The 25,405-nt window shown below is 39.6% G+C and overlaps 1 protein-coding gene across 1 annotated transcript; it reads left to right on the forward strand.

The window, feature by feature from the left end:
* The first annotated feature begins 315 nt into the window (after positions 1 to 315).
* Positions 316 to 19,152, forward strand: arsb (arylsulfatase B). The gene is made up of 8 exons (XM_018694274.2): positions 316 to 815; positions 1,961 to 2,147; positions 3,727 to 3,917; positions 4,684 to 4,891; positions 8,292 to 8,535; positions 9,744 to 9,814; positions 16,294 to 16,425; positions 17,079 to 19,152. The coding sequence occupies exons 1-8, from the start codon at positions 555 to 557 to the stop codon at positions 17,342 to 17,344; spliced, it is 1,560 nt and encodes a 519-aa protein (XP_018549790.1). The 5' UTR covers positions 316 to 554; the 3' UTR covers positions 17,345 to 19,152.
* The last annotated feature ends 6,253 nt before the right edge of the window (positions 19,153 to 25,405 follow it).

The following is a 25,405-nucleotide window of genomic DNA, read 5'->3' on the forward strand; positions in this document are numbered from 1 at the left end:
ACGACCCAGAATGTTTAGAAGTTCCAGATTTGACATTTTCTTTCAGTTATTTTACATCATGGGTTTATTACAATAACACTCATAATAAAACCATGGATTAAACATAACATTAGGGTGAATTCGTTTTATGAAGCAAATGTAATATAGAATGCATTAGATGATTAAATAAACAAATAAAAACCAAAAAAAAAAACGGGACAAAAAAAACAAGCAAAGAAAAAAAAAAGCGGAAAATCAAGACAATGTTGACTGAGCTGGGCTTCCGTACAATCACGTGATTGTCCGTTTTTCCAGTCATCTGATTGGCTCCTGCAGTTGAGGCAGTGTTTTCAATCTACAGAACAGGGAAGTGACAGCCGGACGTGGTTTAACTTTTGTAATTCTTGTTTTTTTTGTTGATAAAATTAACAGCGAAGACCTCAGCTGCAGTTAGTCTGCAGTGAAGACGTGTGGCCAGCTGCTGTGCTGCTCACACCAGTCATGTTCGTCTACCTGTAAACAGCCAGTCGGACTTCTTCGTTGAACTTCGTGCGACTGAAGCAGTTTGAACAACGATGGCTGACACACAGTTGGTTTGTTCGCTTGTGATTATTGTGTTTATATTCACTTTTCCTGCGGTTTTAGCGGCTCAGCAGCCTCACATCGTCTTCATCCTGGCCGATGACTTCGGCTGGTATGATGTCGGATACCACAGCTCAGAGATCAGGACTCCGAACCTGGACAAACTGTCGGCCAAAGGAGTCCGCCTGGAGAACTACTACGTCCAGCCTCTGTGCACCCCCTCCAGGAACCAGCTCATGACCGGGAGGTACCAGGTGAGACACCCGCAGCCTGCTGCCTGCTCGGGGCTGCTCACAGGTCCTGCAGGTGGTGGTGATTGTGTAGGGTTGCCAGCTTCCCGATATTAAAAGGAACGCTGGTCCAGGAATGTTTTGGACTGTGTGACCTTTGGCAGAGGAGCTCTGAATACTGTGGATTTGCAGCTAATATCTAATTATTGCATAATGTTCATACTATCCAATTATACCCACATTACCCTTCAGTAGACTTCTCCAAAGATTCCAAAACTTTCTCACATACTTGGTTGTCAGAAGTCATATCCAGACCATACATAATCTCATCAAGGAAACTACAATGGCTTCAACATCTAACAATTTCTTTCAGTAGTGCAAACAATATTTTTTGATACCTTCACATTTGCATAAGCTCATTCAAGAATTTTATTTTAGCAATGCAAAACATGTACTGAACACACAACACACATGCAGACAGTGAGCCTCAGGTGCTCAGGTATGTGTGTCATTAGGGCTGTCAGCAGCTCTTCTCTCAGCCCCTCAGGCAGTAATTCAGGTTTAAACTGCTGTGTGGTGGTTTGTTTCCTCTTCAGATGTTTCATCAACTTTTAGTCAAAAATGCAAGTCAGAGGAGAGACTGTGGTGACTGACTGTAGAAGGCAGCGCTGATGGCTCTTGGGGTTGTGGGACATAACACGACAGATAGGATGAGGGAGAGGAGGAAGGTTCCCTTCATACAAATGCCTGACACTGTCTTTATAGTTTAACCTGTACCTGCACTGAATTGATTTTCAAAACCTCCTGCTGCAGAACAAAATGTAACTGTAATTTTAATTCTGATTTTTGTCTAATCTTTGTTTTTGTGAAATATTGGTGAAATTTACCTTGGTGTGCCTTCTTGAAGATCATCTTTATAAATACACTGCTGTGTGGAAATGAGCTGTAGACTCGAGATAATACCCTAAGGAGCTCTGGGTGGAAAAAAAATCTGATGTAGACACAGACAGAAAGTAGAACACAAGGACAAAGTTGCCTCCACCTCCTCCATCTAGACGTTAATTTTGACACTCTGTTTGCACCATTGTCACCACAGAGCCTGTTAGTTCCTTTTAGCTTTGCGCCTCTTTCAACACAAAGCACATTTAACATGAAGTGTTCGCCTTCAGATTCACACAGGCATGCAGCATCAGATCATCTGGCCCTGTCAGCCCTACTGTGTGCCCCTGGATGAGAAACTGCTGCCCCAGATGATGAAGGAGGCGGGTTACGCCACACACATGGTGGGCAAGTGGCACCTGGGCATGTACAAGAAGGACTGTCTGCCCACACGCCGGGGCTTCGACACATACTTTGGTTCGTATGTTTATATATGTTGAATAAACATCTCAGAGAACACAAGTTCAGTTACTGCTGCACAGTGACTTTACTGTGTTTCTGTAGTGTTATACAAAAAAATCAAAATGTTAATTTTCTTCATTTATATGAACTTATATCACCTAACAAATGATCATCATTCATCAGTAATTCAATCATTAACTTTGTCATCAATCCATAATATTAGTATACCAAAAAATAGCCACATACAGTATAAACATCTTTATCATATTGCATTAACCCAGTTGTGTATAATTTCCTCTATAGATTTGATAAACTTTTAGATAAATAATCAGATTTTATGTAAAATGGTTTGACAAACAATCCGAACTTGAACTTAAAATATTAATAGTGAAGATTTTAAACTGACTAAATAATGTATTTTTACCTTTAGTCCAAAGAGCACTATATTGTTCTTTACTGCATTATCTTTGATTGATGATCAGTTCTGGAGAATTATCTAAATAGATAAAGATAAGTAATATTTTAACCCAAAAATACACAGGAGCAGAGGGTCTTTTGGTAATGCTTTATTTTACGGGTGCCATATTTTATATATTTACTAAATATTTGCTGGTATTTAGATGTAAATTACAATAACATTTCCAAGAAGGTTTGTATTAATGATAAAGAAAATGGAGAAAGTGTTAGTTGCGACAGTTATTAAGCTTGTTATATTCAAATAGGAAATGATGTAGTAGGTAAGTGAAAAATAATTCAAAAATAGACATGAACATCATCAGAGTTTCCTAGAAAGACTATTTCTAGGATTGTTAGACAGAAAGTGTTTGATCCTGATTCACTTTATTTTACAGGCTTTGTCTGTGGAGGAGAAATAGGTAGAAATATGTTTGTAACTGGCACGGAGTGTGTGTTATTTCAGCACTAAGGGATTTCCACTGCATCTGAAAACTATAGGACAGCAGTTCACCCAGTATAAAGAATAAACATCAGTTAATGTGTATTGAAGGTCAAAGTCATTAAGAATCCAAATTAAGAATTTTACTCAGTCTTTCCAGGAAACTCTGGTTTTTGTGAATATAACAAGCAGGTTTTTAAGAACTGTAATAACACTTTCTCCATTTCCTTTCTGATTAATACCAAATTGCGTTGGCCTTTTTTTGGAAACATCTGCAGTGAAATACAAGTCAATTTTTAGAAGATTATGAGGAAAGTTTCCAGGAAATTAGCTGGAAAATACAGAACATGTGAAATAAAGTACTGCAGACTTAAAAAAAAAAAAACCTGAGCAGTGTCTACTCACAAGCTGCTTACAGCCTTAACAACCTTCACCAGAGACGCAGGGCAGCTTGTTTGTTGCCTGAGAGGAAAAATCCGGGGCAAAAATGTCTAAAACTCACCTTCTGCTGCTTGTAAATCATAAATGCTGTCAACTCAGAGCTTTCTGGATTTTGTTGGTTGGATGTGACAATGTTTATTGTAAAAGTGAGAAAGACAAAAACAGGCTTTTGAATAGTTGAAATTATTATGCCCTTGGTGTTTCTACAGTGTTCCTCATAAGATTAAGTCTTTATACTGGGTTAATTTCTGCCTCCAGGCTACCTGACAGGCAGCGAGGATTACTACACCCATGTGCGCTGTAATCACATCTCTCCTCTGAACCTGACTCGCTGTGCGTTGGACCTGAGGGATGGAGAGGAAGTCGCCACTGCATACAAAGGAGTCTATTCAACTGAGCTGTTCAGCGAGAGGGCCATCAACATCATTGAAAAGCACAACTCTAACAAGGTGACACATGCACACATGCACATGCTCAGTCACCATGTGGAGCAGTAAACCTCATCTCAATCATCCAATGACCTTTAGTAAATTGCTCCGTGCAAAGAGCAGACGTCAGTAGCCAAGTATCTGTTGTGGAACATGAAGTGACAGAATACATATGTCAGCAAGCATCAGTCAAGTGATACTAAGCAACTTTTTAAACCAGTAAAAAAGTTTAATTCATTTTTAATTTACCTGCATTGCTTGAAAACCCCAGCACTAGACTCATCTAACCATCTGGATGAGAAAATATTCCATCCACTCAATCATAAAAAAAGATTTTCGTATCCCAAGTTGCGCGAGTTTAACTGGGCGTGTGATTGGTCAGCAGATCTGATGGTACTGGAAACAGAATAAGATGATGATGAGGAGTTCAGAGATAAAGCCAGGTGCCTGTCCCTGCAGTGCTTTTAAAACCCAGTGAAGATAGGCCAGCGCTGGAGAGATGTGATCTCTCTTCTTTGTACCAGTGAGGATTCTCACTGCTGCATTTTGAATTTGTCCAGTCCATCAATCCAGGTCCCTCCAGGCAACCTTGAAATAAAGTGCTATGTTGTGTCGAAAAAAGGTCTCATTAGGAATAATTAGATTTTGGCATTTTGATATAAAAAAGCAGACTCATAAACTAGAGGCATTGTGTAATTAGAATAATTAGAGGTTTCTGGCCTTGTTGACTCTGTAAACACAAGTCGAGCTCATTTGTAAAACACATGTTGTCCTCTTTATCCTTCAGCCGCTCTTCCTCTATGTGGCGCTGCAGGCGGTCCACTCACCCCTGCAGGTGCCAGAGCGCTACACGGCCCCTTACAGTTTCATCAAAGACCCCCAACGCAGGCTCTACGCCGGGATGGTGTCGGCCATGGACGAGGCAGTGGGCAACATCACCCTGGCTCTGCAGCAGGGAGGACTGTGGGACAACACGGTGCTGGTGTTCTCGACAGGTATGTTGCTGTACTGAGGCACTGGATAAACCACACTGTCTGTCAGGGCTTGGACTGTAACCCTGGTCAATATGATATGATACATATGATGAACCACTATAACTTGTCGTTTCCCAAACTACTACAATGACTTTGAAGAACAGCTTCAACAGTTTTACACAGATAGGAAAATCAGGTGAGTGACTGTTGGGGATGCTAATATTTTCCGCAGACTTTATTTTTTTTTTCTAGTGAATTCTTTTATAGTGTGCCAGAATGGAAACCTAATCAGTGGATGCTTAGTAAAGGGAAATTACATTTTATTTTTGCAGGCAGAAAACCACATTTTCTGGGAGCATCAAAGCCAGTTTTTTCCAGGGTTAAAAGGAGTTCAGGTCACAGCTTAGTGACAGGTTTATTGAATTAATGCATCAGAGGTTTACATGTCAGAGGGTAACATGTTGTTGGCTTGTTAGTATCATGGATGGATTACTGAGTGGGACAACTGGGTTCAGACCCAGGGCCCCTGGACTAAAACCTCTGTACGAAGTGACTCTTAAGATTATGTTGAGCTTGTTGGAAAGTCACAAAGAGACTCAAAACAACTATAAAGAAACACAAAATAACCACATAGAGATGTACAAAAAGAGAAACAAATGACGACAAAGAGATGCAAAACAACTACAAACATTTGTAGCCGATTGCATCTCTTTTGGTCTTTATGTCTTATTCTTATGGAAGAGGGGAAGGGGTTTCTTATACACGTCTGTGACCAGGGGTCTCTTCATGGCTGTAGGCTGTTTGTTTCAACTATTTGTTGACACTGTTTTATATAACTATATATATATATATAAATTAGCTATATATACTGGTTTATATACTATATATATAATCATGTACAGTTTGTCATCACCACAAACCAGAGCTCTAAACTTGAGTCTTAAAGCACTTTTACTCATTCTACAAATGATACTCCAGTCTGAGCCCCCATTCAAATTTTTTTTATACCCACCCACCTGTCTGCATGTTTTTACAATAATTGTTTTTTAACTATAATAATGCAATAATTACCTTTTTTAAGTAATTCCCCACCAATTCAGTGCTGCCAACGCTGAAAAAAGGCCACTGTAATACTCACTATGTCCACTAGAGGGCACTGTTGTTGTTGTATTTGTTCTAGCAGGGGTTTTGTTTTGTGTCAGGATTCATTGTTGAGCAGGATGTGGAGTGGAGATTTAGAGAAAGAAGGAAGACTTCAGTTGGCTCCTATCTTCAAATAGACCACTGGAGTCTCAGTTCTGTTGAATCTTGAAAAATATCCATCTTATAAACCTTTTGATGAAGAACATAATAAGGCCAAGTCGAGGCTAAAACCATCATCTAAACATATGCCTACTCACTGGTTTCCACATGTGGAACTTCTAATGAATTGCATCTGAAGTAGGTAACTCCTTTGAGGGTTATTTTTAGGGGGTTTGGGGGGTTTTAAAGGGTAATTAGAAGACAGGAACAATGCTGTGAAAGTAAAGTGCGAGGTTTTTATGCCTGTGGTGGGCTGCGGTAGGTGGCCTGTTTCATTGTTCTTCCACACATTTGGTTGGCTCTGACTCTGAGGATTCAGCCAGCCATATGCTGTGCAGACACTGACTCTGCTGATTTGAAGCTGAGGGAAAGATTCAAAAAACTCCCTGCTTCTGTGTGAATGTAATGCACTGGTTATGTAATCTCTGATGCAACTAGAATATACTCAAGAAAGTCATCTGAAAATAGTTATCTGAACAAGGTCAATTAGTGGCTTATTAGTCATATTTCCTGCTTACGACTGGAATTTTTTCTCATGGTCAAGCTGTTATCATTGACCCATATGTGTCAGGCCTAACAGGAAAGAAATGACCCCTGAGCTTGTTACTTTATGATGAAACTTTCTGCAAACTGACCTCACCAGGAATTTACTGTAGGCAAATGAGTGAGAGAGCTGCAGAGAAAGTAGGGGGGAGCGGGGAGAGAGAGAACTGGCCTGCAGAGAGCCAAAGCAGCTTGAAAAGGCATTAAGGAGCAGACGGTCTTTTCCAGAACAGTTCGGGAATCGGCACAGACTACTTCCTGGACTTGCATGACACTCGCCGCTGAAAGGGGAGCCCTGGCTGGATGCGATTGGTCAAGTGTGTTTGTACTGGACTGACTTATTGGGATGATGACAGTCAGTCTAACTGCCTGTGTGTGCACTTGTGTAATGGTTGGATGTTATGCAGAAGTATTTTTCTAGCAGGGGAGACAAATGGATGAACATTGCTGTATTTGTTTAATGTGTTAGATCACTTGTTTTTATCCAAACCAACTGTAGCTCTATGGTTGGCAGTGTTAATTGGTCCACCACTTAGATCCAGGTTGAAATATCTCAATAAGTATTTGGTGGATTGCTATGAAATTTTGTACAGTCATTCATGGTCCCCAGAAGATGAAACTTAGTGACTTTGGAGATCCCCTGCTTTTCCCCTAGTGCCACCATCAGGTTGAGATATCTATTTTTTTTTTTAGAATATCTCACCAACTATTGAATCAAATTGCCCTGAAATTTTTTACAGCCGTTCATGGTCCCCAGAAGATGAAGCATAATGACTTTGGTGATCCCCTGACTTTTCATCTAGTTCCACATGCAGGTCAAAGTTTGAATTACTGGGTTACTATCTTAACACCTAGTATGGATTGGCACCAAATTCTGTTGTCAGACATGGACTGTTCCAAGAGGAAAAACCCAAATGACTTTTCCCTAGGACTTTTCATCAAGCACTACCATCAGGTTGACATTTGTGTGAAATACCAAAACAACTGTTGGATGGATTACCATGAACTTTGGTACAGACAAACATCATTTTTGCATCTTCAAAGGTATTTTCTTGATCTCACAGATGTCTACTCTCTGCCTGGAAAGATCAAATATTTAACTGAGTTAAAACCAAAAAATTTAAAAACAGTATTTCTACTGACTGCACTGCTATACTCTCCTGATCTTCTTGCCAATCAATGTAACACCTCTTGAATTTACTGGAAAGCAATTTTTTAGTTTGGTACTACATTTTTATACTTTTTTGGTTTTATTTTTGTACGCTGCTCATTGTTTTACTGTGTCATTGGGTACTTTGAAATTCTTCCTGTAATTTCATTATTTTAGCATTTTTACTGTCTTTATTTTACTTTTAAGTACTTAAATTCTGGCAAGAAAAGTGCTATATAGATAGATTCAATGGTTGCTATTCATTGGAATATTTGTGAAGTTCAGAGTTTGTGGACATATTGCATTTAAATTATCAGTTTGGGTTCTATCTGGGGCTAGTGTAGCAGTAAACTCTTATGCATTGACACATCCTCAGATCTCTCAGTCATCTTTATGCTGTTCTGATCTTTTTTGGTTGTTTGACAGATAACGGAGGCCAGACAATGTGCGGTGGTAGCAACTGGCCTCTGCGAGGCAGGAAGTGGTCACTGTGGGAAGGTGGGGTCCGGGGAGTCGGATTTGTCGCCAGCCCGCTACTGAAACAACCCGGAACCATCAACCACGAACTGATCCACATCTCTGATTGGCTGCCTACACTGGTTGGCCTGGCAGGAGGGAGCACCAACACCACAAAGCCCCTGGACGGATTCAACGTGTGGAACACAATCAGGTGAGCTGGGCTGAAGATTTTTCACTATCTGGGACTTGAATTCTGAGCTGAGAATGTTTCTTGGGTGGCAGGTTTACAGCATGAACGATACCAGCTCTTGAGTTTGACAGCCTGCCCTCTCTTTGTGCCTCTTTGCAATCCTTCCCCCCAATGCACTCTTGCTCCAGCTCCCTCTGCCTGTCTCCCTGACCCAGCGTCTTTTTCTTGTAGGAGCCCCTGCTCTTTCAATAAGCCCTTTGTTACTGTGGCAATGGGAGCTCAAAGAGAAGGAAATTCCATCAGTCATTCTCACACAAATCTGTAGTCCCTCCATCCTTCTGTTTTTTTTCCCTTATCCCCTCTCCATCCCTACCTCTGGCTCTCACAACTATGAAAGCCTGCTCTTGGATCATATAATTAGTTATACTACAAATCCTTTTATGTTGCAACATACCTGAGATGTTGTAATTGTTTTATATGTAATATACTGAATCAAGTGTAGTTGAATTTCTGTTTTGGAGAAGTTTGCAAAGAAACTATTAGTGATTTGATAAGTCATATGAGGCTGTTTGCAGACCACAGACGTATTTTCCATGTTAGTTTATGCACAGGTCATCACACAAGCTGTCACTGAGTCCTGTTTGACTGACACATTATATTTGTAAACTAAATGTGGACATAGTGAAGGAGGTGAAATTGAGGGCTACAGCAGAGCCCCAGCAGAAAATCAAGGCTTAGCCAGGACCGCAAACTACTACTCACAGCCTCCACTTGACTCGATTGGCTGACGCACGTCAGCTGACCGCTGGCTGCTGGCATTGCCGTGTGAGCTACACAACAACACAGGGCACAAACTGCTGTTTGTTTTCACTGCTTTACAGTTTCATTTTGTGTTTAATTGGCTCACCCGTTACAGAAAACAGCAGCCTGACAGCTCAGCCGGTGAAATAAAAACCAAATGAAACCAGAACAGTAGGCAGGCAGCAGAGAGCGAGAGTTATTTTAGTTGTGTTATCAGACACTGTGGTCAGTGAGAGCGGTGCGTTTTCTCTGTGGTGGAGTGCGGTCAGAGCATATGACTGCCTGGTGAACACTGGCCAGCTGGTTCAGATTTACAGATCCCAGTGGATTTTACAGTGCATGAGTCAGACATTGTGGTGTGTGTGCGCATGTGTGTCTGTTGATTGTGGATCCATCTCTGTAAGAGTAACACTGCTTTTATGTTACAGCAAAGGGTTTGCCTCACCCAGACTGGAGCTGCTGCACAACATCGACCCTCTGTATTATGATATCTCTCCATGTAAGTTCACATTTGCACCATACATAGATCATGAATTCATCCTCATCACAACACATAAGTAGGCTGCAACGAATGATTATATCATATAACTTGCTGTTTTTTTTCTCAATTAATCAGTTAATGGTTTAGTCTTTAAATGTCAGGCAATTGTGAAGAACAAAAAAGGACAAAAAGTTGTCTTGATTTTTCCAACAAACAGTCTAATACTCACAGTAGCAATGATATAAAACAGTGAAAAGAAGCAAATCCTTGCATTGGGGAGACTGTAACTAGAGAATATTTGGCATTTTTGGTTGAAGAAGATGATTCATTGCAGCTCTGCACCTACGATTAAGAACTAATACTTCTTCTTTGGACAACGTTGAAGCTGAAATCCCGAACTTCCTTGTATTGTTTGAGTGAGTATTCATTTTACAAATGAAGAGAGTTTTGACAAGAATTTTGAAATAAGAGCTTGTGAAATACAAACATTGGCTGACACACGCTGCAGAGATCCCATCTCTTCACTTTTAAACATATTCATAGCAGCAAGGCCTGCCAGTAGGCTGAGATCATTTCACTTCTTTATGTAAATCAGCTTGGTTTGGAAACCAAGTTCGTATCCTGTTTTTGCTACATGTCTTTGCTTCTGTGTTTCAAGAAACCTCATGAAGCAAATTAAACTGCACTGCAATGAGCAAAGTCATTCTCAAATTCCATCAAATTTGTCACTTTTTAGAGAAATTCAAGATTTTAAGTCTACATATGAGGGTATAGAACTTTTTTCAGTGTATATATTGATACATAGCAAAAACAAAAGTTTCAGTACAGTAGTACAATACAGTAAATGTCAAATGCTTCCCTAAAAAAATCATATGGAGAGCATTTCAACCCATTGGTTTCCAACCTCTCTGTCAATGTCTACTTGTGACCTCTCAGTACAGGTTAAGGCTTTAGTATGACAAATTCAACCAGAGAGTGATTTTTCCTTCTAGGACTGATTCATAGAGGCCTGAAGAGGTGAAAGTACCTGATGTTTCACAAGGAAAAAAGCTGAGAACAGTCAGAAAAAAAGTAACACAATTTTGCGTGACAAAAGTTTGTCTTTTTCTAAGCTTGTTAACATCATAGCTCTGTGGATGGCAATGTCAGTCCATTGGTTACGTCACCACTTTAGTCCAGACCGAAATATCTCAACAATTATTGGTGTAATTGCCATGAAACGTTTGTGGTCCCCAGTAGATGAATCCCAATTCCAATGATTGATAGTGATCAAATCAAAATTTACTCCATTGATTTCCACCACATTTTGTGAACCTACAGCTAGGCATTTGTACCTGAAATGCCTCTACAGTCATTGGATGTAGAGTCATTCAAAAGTCATGGATTATTTTTACTCTAAACTGATTGATATGAAATTTGTGCAGACATTCATGGTTCCCAGAGGATGAAGCTTAATGACTTTGTTGATCTCCCATACTGTAGACTACTGTGTATCCCTTTACTTATCTGGTGACCTCTCACCAGGATTTGAACCACTAGTTTAAACCCATCCATCTACCCATTATCTATGTATAGATGGATGCCGGTGGCTGGAGCCTCCTAGCTCACACTGGGTGAGAGGAGGTGTAGACACTGGGCAAGTCACCATTCTTTCACAGGGCTGACAAATATAGATAGACAACTGTTCACTGCTACAGGCAGTTTAGAGTCACCAGTTAACCTGAGCTGCATGTTTTTGGACTGTGGGAGGAAACCTATACAGACACGTGGAGAACATGCAAACTCCTGGCTGCTTTAAACTCTCTGAGCCATAATTAATCTGTCAGTGAAGGCAGCAATTTGATAAAAGATGTTGAGGTGATGAAAACCTTGTGTTACCTCTCCTCTCCTCTGTGCTGTGTGGGATGTGTGTTCCTCCTTTTCTAATGTAATTCTACTGTTTTCCCTCTCTCTCTCTCTTTTCCCAACATGGCCACAAGTATCAAGGCTTCATTGTTTGAGCTGGTATTCACAAACACCAGACATCGTGAATCCAATTGACCCAAGTTAAAACAGACTGGGGCCTAAGAATAGCATGTTATGTAACATTTGACTAAACTCACATTAGCCTATTAGAAATCCATGTTATGTTTATTATGAGTGTTTGAAATTAGTTTGAGTTTATTATTTTTATTGAGTTTCTGACTGGATTTGATTCTGTTTGTGGCTGATCTCACATGATGTCTGGATTTTTATTAGTGGATGTCCAAGTCTTCACTTTTTTATAAAAACTGTCTGTTTCTAATTGAAATGAGGCTTCTTCCGTTCATGTATAAAGGTTATCTGAATTGTTTAAGGAATTATTTTACCAATGAGCTTGTCTTCTTCCTCACATTTTAGTTTTACTGTATGATTATTACTCATGAAATGGTGTTCTGTTTTCATCTGAGGACTGCTGATAAGACAAGGTTGAAAAACTAATCAGTCACTGTTGAAACTGTAATCAGTCAGTTGACATCTGAGATTGTTGCCGTTTGAGGGCAGGGTGTGTGTGCGCATACAGTTTAAACTCTGTGATTGTAGGAAGGTTTCCAGGAAATAGGTCTTGTGACTGCCTTTTTTTTGCTGTGAGACACAGTGGAGTGGTCTCATTCTTGTCTAAACCACTTAATATTAGGTGAACCAAACCACTGCCATCTCTGAGGAGGTAGCAGGGTCCTGGTCTGAGGCCCCACTATTTCTGACTTTGTGGAGGATGCTGCACCTTTGTTATTCATTCAAAAATAGTAGAGGTTATAGGAGGAGTACATTTTTGTACTGAAATGTTTCACAGATGTGCCACATAATGGGTCCTCAAGAGAGCAGATGTGTAACATCCACCATAAAGGTATCCTAGACTCATCTGCTGTTCTGTAAAACCCTCTCAGACATGTACTCCTTTATGTTTATCTGATGGTAGTTTAACGTATTGATCTCATATCTGAATAAACACCCTGGTCACTGTAATGTAAAATGATGACAGAAATCTTATTAGGTCAGATTAGCTACACTTCTGTAGCACTTTCAACACAGTATGCATTGCATAGCAGCCAGGTTACTGTAGAGACTACAGCACAAGGTAAAACCCTGCAGATAGAGAGAGATAAAATGTGCATCTTGTAACAATACAGAGTTCTAAGGTTGCTAAGATTAACTTAATCTTCATCTGTTATACATAAAATCAGTTTAATAAACTAGGACTTTGAAAGAACCAGTCTTAGTTGTTGCTGAGATTGTTTCAGATCAGATAAGTTCTAAAACTCTTTTCTCCTGGTAGTGTAACCAGGGCAGAAGAGGTTAAAATCACTTGTACAACCACATTAATAAATATATATATATATATATATATAATCTGAATGAATTAATAATAATATCAGCAAATGGTCGAACAACTGTGCTATGTTCTGATCTGAACACTTAATGATGAAATTAATGTGAAAATGTAACAGTGGATTCACTAAGAGAAGCAGGGGCGAATGTCCCTTGTGCTCACAATGATCTTTAAGGATTCAACATCTTCTCCTCTAGCATGTCATGATATGATAATAGTCTAATTATCACTGATGAGTACATGGCAGTGTTGGTCATTTTAGGGTAATCTGATGCAAGCTTTGAAAGAAGTTTCAAGATCATTACTGGGGTTTTTGCTGGTGTCTATAAAATGTAGAGTGTAGGTGCAATTTTCATTCCATCCATAACTAAATTTATATTTAAAGCCACCTGCCACCCATTACAGAGATCTGAGTTCAGTTTCAGCATCAAATACTATTGGCAACATTCAGGGGTGGGAAGCCAGTGAGGGATGATATTCTTGTTGTTGCAGTGGCGACTCTTAGACGTGGTTCATGATCTCCCAGAACTTTTTTTTTTAAGACGTACCAGCTGTGATGAAGATTGTCAGTTTCATAAAGTTACAGAAATGGTCAGACACAGACCCTTGTATTCCAACATTGGAAGGGTGTTGGGGTGAGGGAGTTTCCAAAGCTTTTCAACCACTGAACAAGCAGATTTCATGCCTATTTCTACATCCAGCAAGAGTAAAATAATCATTCGCTTTGAATCCCTCTGGCCACCTGGTGAATATAAGTCCATTATTTGTCCTCCTTTTCGCTCTGTTTTTGTCCTCACCAACCCCTGAGGGAAGTATCTGGCTCTTTAGCTACGAAATACTCCTCTCTTTTCTTTAGCTTGTTGCTAACTTTGGTGCTAGGTAGGTGGTGCTGAAAACAGCTCCCTGCTGCAACTGTAAATGACGTTATGACGATAACAAGCAACACCTGTCACCTGTCACATTAAAGATAGTAGTTATTAAGATATTATAGATGTAGCTATATAAAGATATTAATATGAGCAGCTTTAAGGTTAAACTAGTAAAAATGAAAATGAAATGAAATTAATGTGAGTTTACTTTCTCTTTTGTCTAATGTCTAAGAAGCAGCCAAGACCTACTGGGAATAAATCCATATACCCTCTGGCAGATGAATAAGTCTGTGGAAAGTCCAGTCACTGATTTACCACATTTTTGAGACACAACTGTTTATACAGCTTAAACCAGTGGTCCTCAAATTATCCTCAAAATTTACTGTTGGTCATTACCATTTAAATCATTGGGATGATAAGAGGACCCAGTGAGGAACAACACTGCCGCTTTACAAGCTTTCACCCCCATGTTTTATGTTTGAGTTTTATTGTCAGCCACCACAGTGACAACCAGCCTCCCTTAGCGCATTCCAGTCTGAGATTCCTCTTTTCTTTCTTCCCCTCTCTCCTAATTAACCAGGCCTCTTGTTTCGACCTCGCTCTCCACGTTTCCTCTCAGTCTCTCTTCATGCTTCTTTGGGTTTCTCTGTTTAGCTCATAAAAAAGACCATGTCCCTTTTTTACATACTTTTCTCCTTTGAAGTTGCTTTTCAAAATCCCTCTTCTTTGCTCTTCCTCTGTGTGTGAAGAGGGGTCCCACTAAAATGGGTCACAGAGGGGTCCCTGAAGTTCTCGCTTGTAGTGAGATGGAGAGAGAGAGAGAGAGAGAGAGAGAGAGAGAGAGAGAGAAAGAAAAAGAAACCTTGGATTTGGCCCAAGCCTTAAATCACCCCCAAATTTCCCCTCCGTACTTCTCTGCTCTCCTTCTAGCATTTTCTCTGCTCTCTCAGGGTCTCTTCCCACTGTTCCTCCCCCTCTCCTCCCTCCTGTTTTGTGGGTCCTCCTGCTGTGGATCCAGATGAGCAAGGCCTGCTCTGGGGTAGAGGACAGTGGGTCTGCGGGGGATAGAAGCAAAAGTGGGAGAACGCCCCATAATAAATCAAAGGCTGATGTTTGCAGAGCCCGAATCAATCGTCATCCCACCTGCTTACGTAACAGCATTAACACCTTTTTCTGGCTCCAGGTCAACACCCCACTCTTATGCAAGGATTTGAGCTTTGTAAGCCTGATCTGTGATAAGTTTGGTTCAGGGATCGCTCTGCATTGAGCAGCCCGACTTAATGCATGTGAGAGCAATTAAGATACCCACATGTCGTTTGCGCAATGATCACTGAAGAATTCAATGTCGCAGCTTTTATCATGTGGTTGCAAAAACGCTGAGATCGGAAATGTTTTAATTCTCCCGTCATGTCGCTGTGGTGGAATCAGCTCTGTAAAACCAGCTCCAATGGGAACGTGGGCTTTATGTGGGTGGGGACTTGTCTGTATAAGAATGTGAGGAAATACTTGTTTTTGACAGCGTTCGGAGGCCAAAATTACTTGCAAATCTGTCTAATCAGGACCATATTGTCGGGGTCAACCACGGCTTGAACCTGAGAATACTCTCAAGGCCAGATCTCCTCTCTCTTTTTTCAAAACGTAGACATGTGTGCTCACTTCTGGGAGACATTTTCCATAAGAACAGAAATAGCACATGGCAGGAGGCTACAGAAATTTCTGGACACCATCAGAACAAGAATAAATGATTTGTTTCTGCCTTGTGAAACTGATCAAATTTTGCCAATCGGTAACTGTGACCCCCGTTCCTCCTTTGCTTACTGTTTTCAAATCTGCCCAACTGCAGTAATAGCAATTTATTCATTGTGCTTGGCAGGCACTGGAAACTGGTGCTGAGTTGACTACATTACTGCCATATTTGTCGCATTCTTCCAACCCCAAAGTACCATGGGTTTGGGGATATTCATATGTAAAACAATTTCTGGTCTTAAAGAGAAGGATTGTTTTCAATTTGATATGTTTTTAGCAAATTTTGAACTGCTGTATTCCTGCTGTTTGAAAAGAAGTCTTTCTTACTGATGTATTTATTTTCACACCTTCACTTGATACCAACGCTGATTTCCTGGTATGTGCTAAAATTTGGTGCCAGTCTAGCCAGCTTGTATGGTTTACACAGGGCGTATTGTATCCTGTGGTACTCTAATATCATCTTAATCAGCAATTTTTATTTTTTTAAAAGATGGATGACCTCCACGATCAGCTCTGTCCTGTGCTCTCTGCAGGTCCTGGTGGGGAGCGTCAGTTAACTTTGGCTCAGATGGTCAGTGGAGACTCCTGGGCCAAGTCTGGCTTCAATGTGTCCATTCACGCCGCCATTCGATCCTCAAACTGGAAGCTGCTGACTGGCTACCCAGGTCAGTATCTCCTGTCATCTATAATGACATGTTTAGTCTAAGTGGTAAGTGGAAAGTCAAGCACATGTATGGCAGACACACATTCACTTCTTATCTCTGCTAATCAGTGGAGGAAGAAGTATTCAGGTCCTCACATAATAGTACATGTACGTTAATGTAAAAATACTCCATTGCAAGCAAAAGTTAGGCAGTAAAAATCTACTGAAGGGAAAAGTTTCAGAAGAAATGAGACAAGATAAACCTCAGGGGTCGTGAGATGATTAGTGAGAGAAGAAAAAAGAAAAAACAAAGCTCTGATACCCAATCTCTTTTGCCTTTTTTTGACTAATATTTGCTTTTTTGTGAAATATTGGAGAGTTGTTCCTCTTTGAGCCTCAAAAAATGTTGGGAGCCTCTGATTTAATCTTTAACAAGGTTTTTTTTTTTTTTTTAAATGATCATTAAATGTTTTTTAATATAACATGTTAATATGAAAAGTAAACATCAGATAGATATAATGCAGTAAAAAGTATGGCATTTCTCACTGAAATGTAGTGGGGTAAAAGTATAAAGTAGAGTAAAGTAAAGTATATATAAAGTAAAGTGTAAGCCTTACGTCAAAGTACAGCACTCTACACCACTGCTACTAGTGTCCTTCATCTTGTTTCCTCCAGGTTGTGACGTTTGGTTCCCGCGGCCTGGCTACAACAGCTCCGAGTGGAGCCCCTCCAAGGTGGATCCGTTGAAGTCCGTGATGCTGTTTGACATAGAAAAGGATCCAGAGGAGAGGGTCGAACTATCTGCTCAGTTCCCCACAGTGGTGGATTATCTCCTCAGTAGGCTCAACCACCACCAGAAGAGAGCCGTGCCAATAAACTTTCCTGATGATGACCCCAGATGTGACCCAGGCCCCACTGGAGCCTGGGGACCCTGGGCTTAGATGGAGATGACAGTGATGGAAATCATGAAGGCTGTAGCACTTTGTTTACTGTGTTTGCTGTGAATTACTACAGCTGGAATCTCTTCTGTGGGGAAAATTCAGATTTTATAAAAAATGTGTTACTGTTTGACAATTAGAATTTATATGTCAGCCTATTATAAGACAGCCTCTTCACACAATAATCAAAATAAGATCTTGAAGATTTTTTTAAGGAAAACATCTCCTTTTTCTCAACAGCCAATGCAGAATCTCAGGGGACACCTCATTCATTAATTGACTGACAGATGCTGGCGTCATTACTGATCTCGTTCAGAGGTTTAGTTACAGCGATTACGTAAACTGCGTTAGCTACACATGTTGCTGATTTGTAAAGACTATCTCCCTGCTGTTTCAGGTATTTGCACTTCATTTATCTACTGTTGAGAAGCCGCAGGCTCCCTGTATGTGTCGAACACAAAGCTGCACAGAAGTAGCAGGCTGTATTTAACCTGAGAAAAATATGTCACCAAACTATGGTGTCTGTTTGAAGATGTTTTTGAGATTTTTAAGGATTTTACAGGAGAAACCGTGGGTGCCAGATTTAGAAATTTAAAGCTGCACTAATCAATATTTTTATATTGAAAATTAATGAAGTGACTATGGATATTGTGCAAGAGATCACTCTTAGTGATGAATCTACAGATAATTATCAAACCTTGCACAATTTTTTTTTTTCATGTTTTTATTAATTTTTTTTGTTTGTATTTCAGCTCACTATTTTGGCCATGCAACTTTAATATTTTGGTTCACTCCTACTTCTCTCATCCACATTGCTCTCTGCCTCAGCAGGTGGCTGTTTTCAGCAAAACAGCTCTAAGAACCAACTGTACTCTACCTGCCCAGCACCAAACAGCAGACAGACAAAGTTAGTGACTGTCTGGTAAAGACAGTGAAGCATTCAGCATTCACTTACTTTTGTGACAATGGTCATATATTGTTCCCTGTGCAAACCTTAGTGGTAATATCTAGAATCACTAGATTTTACCACTCATTATTCCAAGGTCATGTTCCATAAATGTTACCCCTCTGTGTCTCCAGTCTGTGATAAATGTAAATCAAACAATGCTACATTGTTGCATCTATTTTGGAACCGTCCACTAATTTATCCACTCTCAGGAATTTTTTTCTGGGATATGAGCATCGTGTCCTTGACATATGATCTCTAATTTACTTGTATCTAAAGTTAGACTTTGGGTATTGATTTTTGCATGGTCTATATTATGTTAGAATCAAAAATGTGTCAATAAAAATAATGGAACAAAAAGAAGAATTCTGTTAGCTAGAACTAAAGATGACAATCTGCAGCTTAAATCTGTTTACTTCATACAGTTGATAGAATTCAGCAACTGTGGTGTCACATTTTCTTAAAAACTGCAATGACAAAGCCATCTTGAATTTTCTACCACTTTGATTCATGCCTCCTACTGGCTTCTTCTCCACTGGACACCACTATTTGTAATCGTTGACAAAAAAAAAAAACATGAGTTTGAGACACACTGAGTGTGTCTAGTTTACAGCTTATTACAAGTGGGGTTTTTTTTCAGGTTACTTGTTTTCCTCATTGCTGCCTTAAAATGAATGAGTAGGTGCTAAATGAGTTAGCAGTGTATTTCTGTTTAGAGGCTGAAAATGTGAGGAATTTCTTGGGGACTTCAGGTATCTCTGTTGTTACGGCTTCAGAAATAACTCCCACATGCCAGTCATTCATGAACATACTGTTCTCATAGAGGCGATTTACTGTACATAGTCATTAAAGGTTATATATCCTCTGTCTGTCTGTGCTGATTTTGTTCCATACATTTGACCAGTTGGAGTCAATCAGAGAGAACAAGCATGTTTAAAGATAAAAATCAATCCTCAAAAGCAGCCGTTTGCAGGTTTGGCGTTTGAATGGGCAGAAACTAATTTCCTTAATAGATACACCCAGTTTGACCTTTGGACCCTTGGTGTTTGACCTCCCACTGACAGCAGCATGCAGACTACCACAGGAAATGCTCCCTGCAGAGAGTGGGCAGCCCAGTCCTAATGTGAGCTCTGACCCTTAACCTACCACTGTTAATTGATTGGCAGCTGAGCAAGGCAAACAACAAAGCGGGTCACTGGGGAAAACAGTGGAACTGTAGAGTCATTTGACATAAGCAGGTTAGTTATGTCACTGAAGCTTGTTTGTTTTATAGATGTGTTGTTTGGTGCAGTTATCAGACCTGTCACTACTGAAGCCAATGGTGTGTTGTAGTTTTTCATGTATCTTTGATCTGAGTTGGTCTTTGCTTGTTATACAGTAGAACATGAGATAACTCCTCATATAGACACAAATAGATGCTTAAAGGAATAGTTCAGCATTTTTGGGAAACTTTGTTCTGGCAGACAGATCTTCTTGTCTCCTGTTTGCAGTTTTTATGCTAAGCTAGCTAAGCTAACAGCCACTTGGCTCCAGCTTCATATTTAACAGACTGACATGAGAGTGATATGTGTCTTGATGCTTTTGTTGAAGTATTCCTTTCAGGATGTTTGAAATTATGCAAAACCTCTTAACACTGATGAAGTATTCAGGAGTAGTTCAAATCAAGCTAATCTTAAGATCCAGTTTTTTATCTTTTTCCAGAGCTTTCAACCATATCACACGGTCTACATCAATGGATGGATTTTTATCAGCTGTCTTGGACATGGATTTGATAACCTGTGAGCTCAGTGGCTGTTATGATTTCAGCCATAGCAGTCTCAGCACCTCTTAACAAAAAAAATCTTGAAATGAAAGCCTTGAAAAAAGCTAGTAAGTGGACCTTTAGTTGGGATTGTTTTGTGAAGCTACAGTTTCCAAGGCCCAGAATGAACTTTGATGCTTAATTAATGAGAGGAGATTTTAGGTCACATTTTCATGAATTATTTAATCAGCAGCAGTCAGCCCATATGGCCTGCTCAAGGCTACTGTGTGCTGCCAATTACTCGCTTAAATCTTAAAAACCTTAATCTCCTTATTTTGTAAACAGCTTTGTTTGTATATTTTCTTGCTTTTTAAGAAAATGTGGTTTCTAATTTTACATAAACTGACCGTATAAACTCATGCACAAGTGTATGTGTGCTTTAAAAAAGACCATTTTACACCAGAGTGGCTGTTAAGTGGAATTTAAACTGGGATTTTGGTAATGGATGACTACCAGTATACCACATGATTATGTTTCTGAGAAAGCACTTCTTACACTGCTGAGGCTATAAATTTGTCACTCGCTCGTTCTGTTAGTTTACTCTACAATCAAAACTCTGCATTTCAGGATGATGGGATAGTTCATTTAATTAGATGTTGCCAGTGCTCGCCGTTCACCTAAAACCGAGGCCTGCGAGTTTCTCAGCTCGTCTGCAGACCACTTTTGCACTTCTCATACCCGGTCTGCGGTGAACTTACCCCTCCTGACAAGTTATTCCATCTTCCCCCTCCTTGTCATTATGAGCAGCCAACCTCGGCGGTGTCGCAACTCGTCTCCTCCTCATACTTTTCAAAGTGGTTTTGGTGTGTCTTTCACACTTAATCCTGCACTCTGACTGCCCTGTGAAGTCTGCCTCACAGAGTGACAAACACACTCCTCTGTTAAATCAACACCGTGATTCACTGGCTCTGACGTCGCCTCGATCCTTATGTTTTGTTTTTTCAGCTGTGACAAAACTATGCGAGCCTCCTAAAAGATATGACGGTGTAAAAGATATGACTGGCTGACGTGAGGCTCTGGGCTCGTATTTATCAAACTGCTAAAAAAGTAACACACTTTTACTCAGAAGCTGAAGAATAAAAACTGTTTGTCAAACTTCTTTTGACATAAAAATATCAAGAGCTGCAGCGCTCTGTCAAGTTGGCCTTGAGTAGATCCTTCATGATTGTGGGACAGAAACAGCTGAGCACGTCTCTGTTTTCTGTCTGATAATAGCAGTAAGGACACATTAGAAGAAGAAGTGTAACAACTGATAGTTTCAGTCTTTCATTTGCATTTGAACGTTTGATAAGATGTTATACCACTTTTTTCAGCATTGATCAGGTATATAAACAAACAAGAAGAATAAATATGGAGTTGATTTTATCTGCAACTGTTCGTCATACTGTGGCACTATATTCTCCTTGTAATATGATTTTTCTGATGTACCACATCATTTTAATATGATTTTTTTAAATCTCAGAAAAAAACAAAAACAAACAAACAAAAAAACACCCAACAAATAAATAACTGGACAAAAAAACTGGGCAGTAATACTTTCAACTATGAATACAGTGGAAACCCGCACCCGGTACCTGAGATGCTAGAAATTTACTGCTGTTCTGGGACTTTAAGATTTTACACAAATAAAATGCACTATGCACATTATACTTAAACATACCACTGAATGAAAACCGTAAGGGTTTATTTTTCTTTCAAGATTGTACAATCTGTATATAAGATTCAATCATTTTTCAAGTGTAAGTCTTGAGTTTGATAAATACAGGCCCAAATGTTTTGATGGTGAGCACGTGTGGGACACATGAATGGATGCCACCCTTGATTTTCCTCTCTGGTATGTCCACAAGGAGAGATTGAAGGTCTCTCAAAGTGAAGTGGAATTCCAAACAAGATTGTGTCTGTCTGTGCTGCCCTGCCTGTGAAAACAGATTAAAATCATACTGACCAGTGCAGCCAGGAATGTGTTGAAGCTCGAGCCTGGAAGGGGGGAAATCCGACAGCTCATCACACCTAACAAAAAAAAAAGAAAATCCCCAGCAGTCCCTCACAGTGCAGGGAGACCACCGCAGAGCATGACGTGATAAAAAAAGTAGTTCAGCAGATCGCATTCAACAAGGCTGATGAGTTACTACAAAGAGGCATTATTATACAATATTACCTGTACTTTTAAGCAGCATTCTAATGTTTGCTGGTTAGTAACGAGGAGCTGATTTTAATTATTTGAGACAATCAGTTAGCAGTTTATTAGGTACACCAAGCTAAAACTAAAATTGTCTAATACAACAGTCTGGAAAAGATTCTTTTTTTCATGAAGTTTGTAATGTTCAGTTTTTGTTGAAACTGTTTCAGAGAGGTGATTTAACTGTAGTATCATTTTTGGAGGATGTTGTTTGCAGTGCTGTTGAACCTCAATGCATTATAAAGAGAGTTATTTCTGTCATTTAACCTACCATAACTGATTTGAAAGGAATGCAATGATCTGATGATATCATAAAACATAAACATTTTAAAAACATACACATGACTGTTTTGTAGCTACAGCTGTAAAGGTACATCCCTCTTTCCAAATTTGCTTTCAGTGTACACTATGGATAAGGAGCACTCTGTATTTAATAACGTTTTGCAATGTAATTTCTATATCAGTTTATCATAGTTTAAACACAGACTCCACAGAGTAAGTCCATCCAGATCTGAGTTAGGGGAGCTAAAAACCCTATAGCTCAATCTACATTTGCTGGAGTAATCAGTCATGTATTAGAGGTAATTGGAGTATTTCTACTGCAGACTATTGTTCTTTCAGTTTTGCTGTCAAACCAAAGGTCACTGGGAGTAACAATGTTGGAAGGATAGCATCAGGGTTGTTATTATTGTCAATAACTGCAGAGTTGTTTAGCCAGAAACTCCCTGACTAAGTCATGAGACTTCCCTTGTGTTTTCACTCCATTCAAGTTTCATTTGACTGACCAAGGAGCACAAATAAGACGGCATTGAGGTCCCGGCACCAGTTGTTCCCCTCTTAGTCACAACACTCTCAAAACAGTCCATTCACACTCCTTCACTGTCGTGCAAATCATACACAAATATACAAAAGTTGTTGTTTCGCACCATTTCTGTTCTGCTGACTGCACCTCCTTACACTGTTTTGTGCGAAAAGGCGCCATCTATTTCTATTGAATTTGGCAACAATAGAGGACTTCAGACTTCAGACTGGGAATGGGAGATGGTGCATGCATAGACAAATGTCTGGAAATAATGCTAAGTATGGCTTTCTGCTATGCAGCATATAGACCGACATGTTGGTCCTGAATAGACTGAGCCTTCAGAATGTGAGCAATCTGCAGTGAGTGGTGTTAGCTGCGGGCCTTTGGCTCAGCTGTTAGCCTCCCAGTGAAGGTTAAGCCTCAGATTTATAGAGTACTGGATGTGTAGGGTACCCCCAAATGTTCATCTAATATTGTGTGAATATCTTGTCTTTACAGAGGGACAGAGAGTAACCTAATGCTCATTACTTTGTCAGTTATTTGATATGTAAAATGACCATTATTGTCCTCTAGAGTCTGGTGACCACTTCAACTTAACCAACCATCTCTAATTTATCATCACTGAAGACAAAGAAGAGTAGGAAATCCTCATGACTATGAAGCTGGAACCAGAGAATATTTAACATTTACAGTGAAAAATGACATGATACAATTAATTGATTATCTAAATAAACAGTGTATTAATTTACTGTGATTTCAGCACATATTATCCTCACCAGAACTCATGAGCTATCAACAATAAGACTGTCTAGTGGCCATGGCCACAAGTTGCTATCACCTGTGAACCACAAAATGTGACATTATGCTCTATTCAGAGTACTTTTAAAAATAGTATCCTTTCCTCAATGTTCACTTGAAGATGCAATAATCAATATTTTTAGCTCAGACTGTGTAGACTGACGGTCATTACTGTCAGCGGCATTGGTTCAAGCCACAGGCGGCTGTTTACAGTCAAAGTGCTCTAAAAACTCACTGTCTGCAACAATCACTGGAGAGCCAGCTATTTCCCTCAGGAGTTAATGGAAAGAAAAACAGAGGTACAACAAGAGTGAATATTCATCAGGTGGACAAAACCAAGTCTGTAAATGAATACTAATGTTGCTTTATGCCTATTCAATCTGTAAGAAGTGTTTGCTAATACGTTTGGTGTCTCAACTTTGTATTTGCAGTAGGGGTGTCAGTGTAAAGCTTTTTAGAGAAACGTGAAAGCCACACAAACAACATCACGACGTGAGCTGCTGAGCTGTTCAGCACTGAATGGTGCCAAATGTGTTCACTTACTTAATGTTTGTACTGAAGCACATTGGAATGGTGATGTGATTTGCTTATCTTATAAAAAAGTGAACACCTACGTATTCAGTGACTACAAATTGAAAGAACGCGAAATGATTCCAAACAGCAAAGTTTTCCCTTTTAGTTTGCAGCGTGCTGCACTGCTTCCAAGAGGCCAAAAATGAGCTTGATGACAAATTACCAGAGAAAACTAAACAAATGTGAAGCACTTAAATTACTCTAGCTTGAGGTGTTATAACGTCTGATTGACTGACTCTGACTGATGATATTTACTTAGAACTCCCGAAGGTAAATCAGATAGGACACTAGAGGTTTAAAGGTTCCTTAAAAGTGTAATAGATACAAATACTTTTTAAAATAAATGATGTAATGAAGGAGAGTGAATCTCTAGTCACTACTCTCTACTTAAACTGCACTCAAAGAGCTTTGAAATGAAAGTCCATGAATGAGAACCATACAGAAGCCCACACTCCAGTTTGATCTGAGATATTGGCTTTCATTTCTTTAGTCCATCAGAAAATGGACAACACATTTCCAGTGGTGGAAAAAAATTCAGTTCCTTTATTGAAATAAAAGTAGTTAAAATGTTAAAATACTCAGTTGCGAGTAAAAGTTGTGCTTTCAAGAGTTTAACTGAAGTGAAACTAAAGACTAACCAGCAAATTCCTCATGGAGGAAAGTGGACCTATGATATTAAACACTGGATTTTTAATTTGGATGCATGTGTAAGTAGCATTTTACTGTTGCACAAAAGTAAGTTAATCATAATGAAGTTTAATCTGTTTTAATGCATCATTATAGAGTTAAGTTAGTTAAGTTTTGTATGTAAAGTTAAACAACAAAGAAACTGCAGAACAACACGGTGGCGGTCATTCACATAGTATTTGATCACATATAGTGTCATTAAATAAATAATTGATTCTCATAAGTGCAGTGTGAGTTGCAGAGGAGCAGTGATTGGTGGATGGGGGAGGGAGCTGCCG

This window comes from Lates calcarifer, linkage group LG9 (assembly GCF_001640805.2).
Source record: "Lates calcarifer isolate ASB-BC8 linkage group LG9, TLL_Latcal_v3, whole genome shotgun sequence".
Classification (NCBI taxonomy): Eukaryota; Metazoa; Chordata; class Actinopteri; family Centropomidae; genus Lates; species Lates calcarifer.

Coding starts and splice junctions, on each gene's coding strand:
- arsb (XM_018694274.2), top strand. CDS start 555: ATGGCTGACACACAGTTGGTTTGTTCGCTTGTGATTATTGTGTTTATA. Junction 3,918..4,683: donor AAAAGCACAACTCTAACAAG/GTGACACATGCA, acceptor TTTATCCTTCAG/CCGCTCTTCCTCTATGTGGC. Junction 4,892..8,291: donor GGTGCTGGTGTTCTCGACAG/GTATGTTGCTGT, acceptor GTTGTTTGACAG/ATAACGGAGGCCAGACAATG.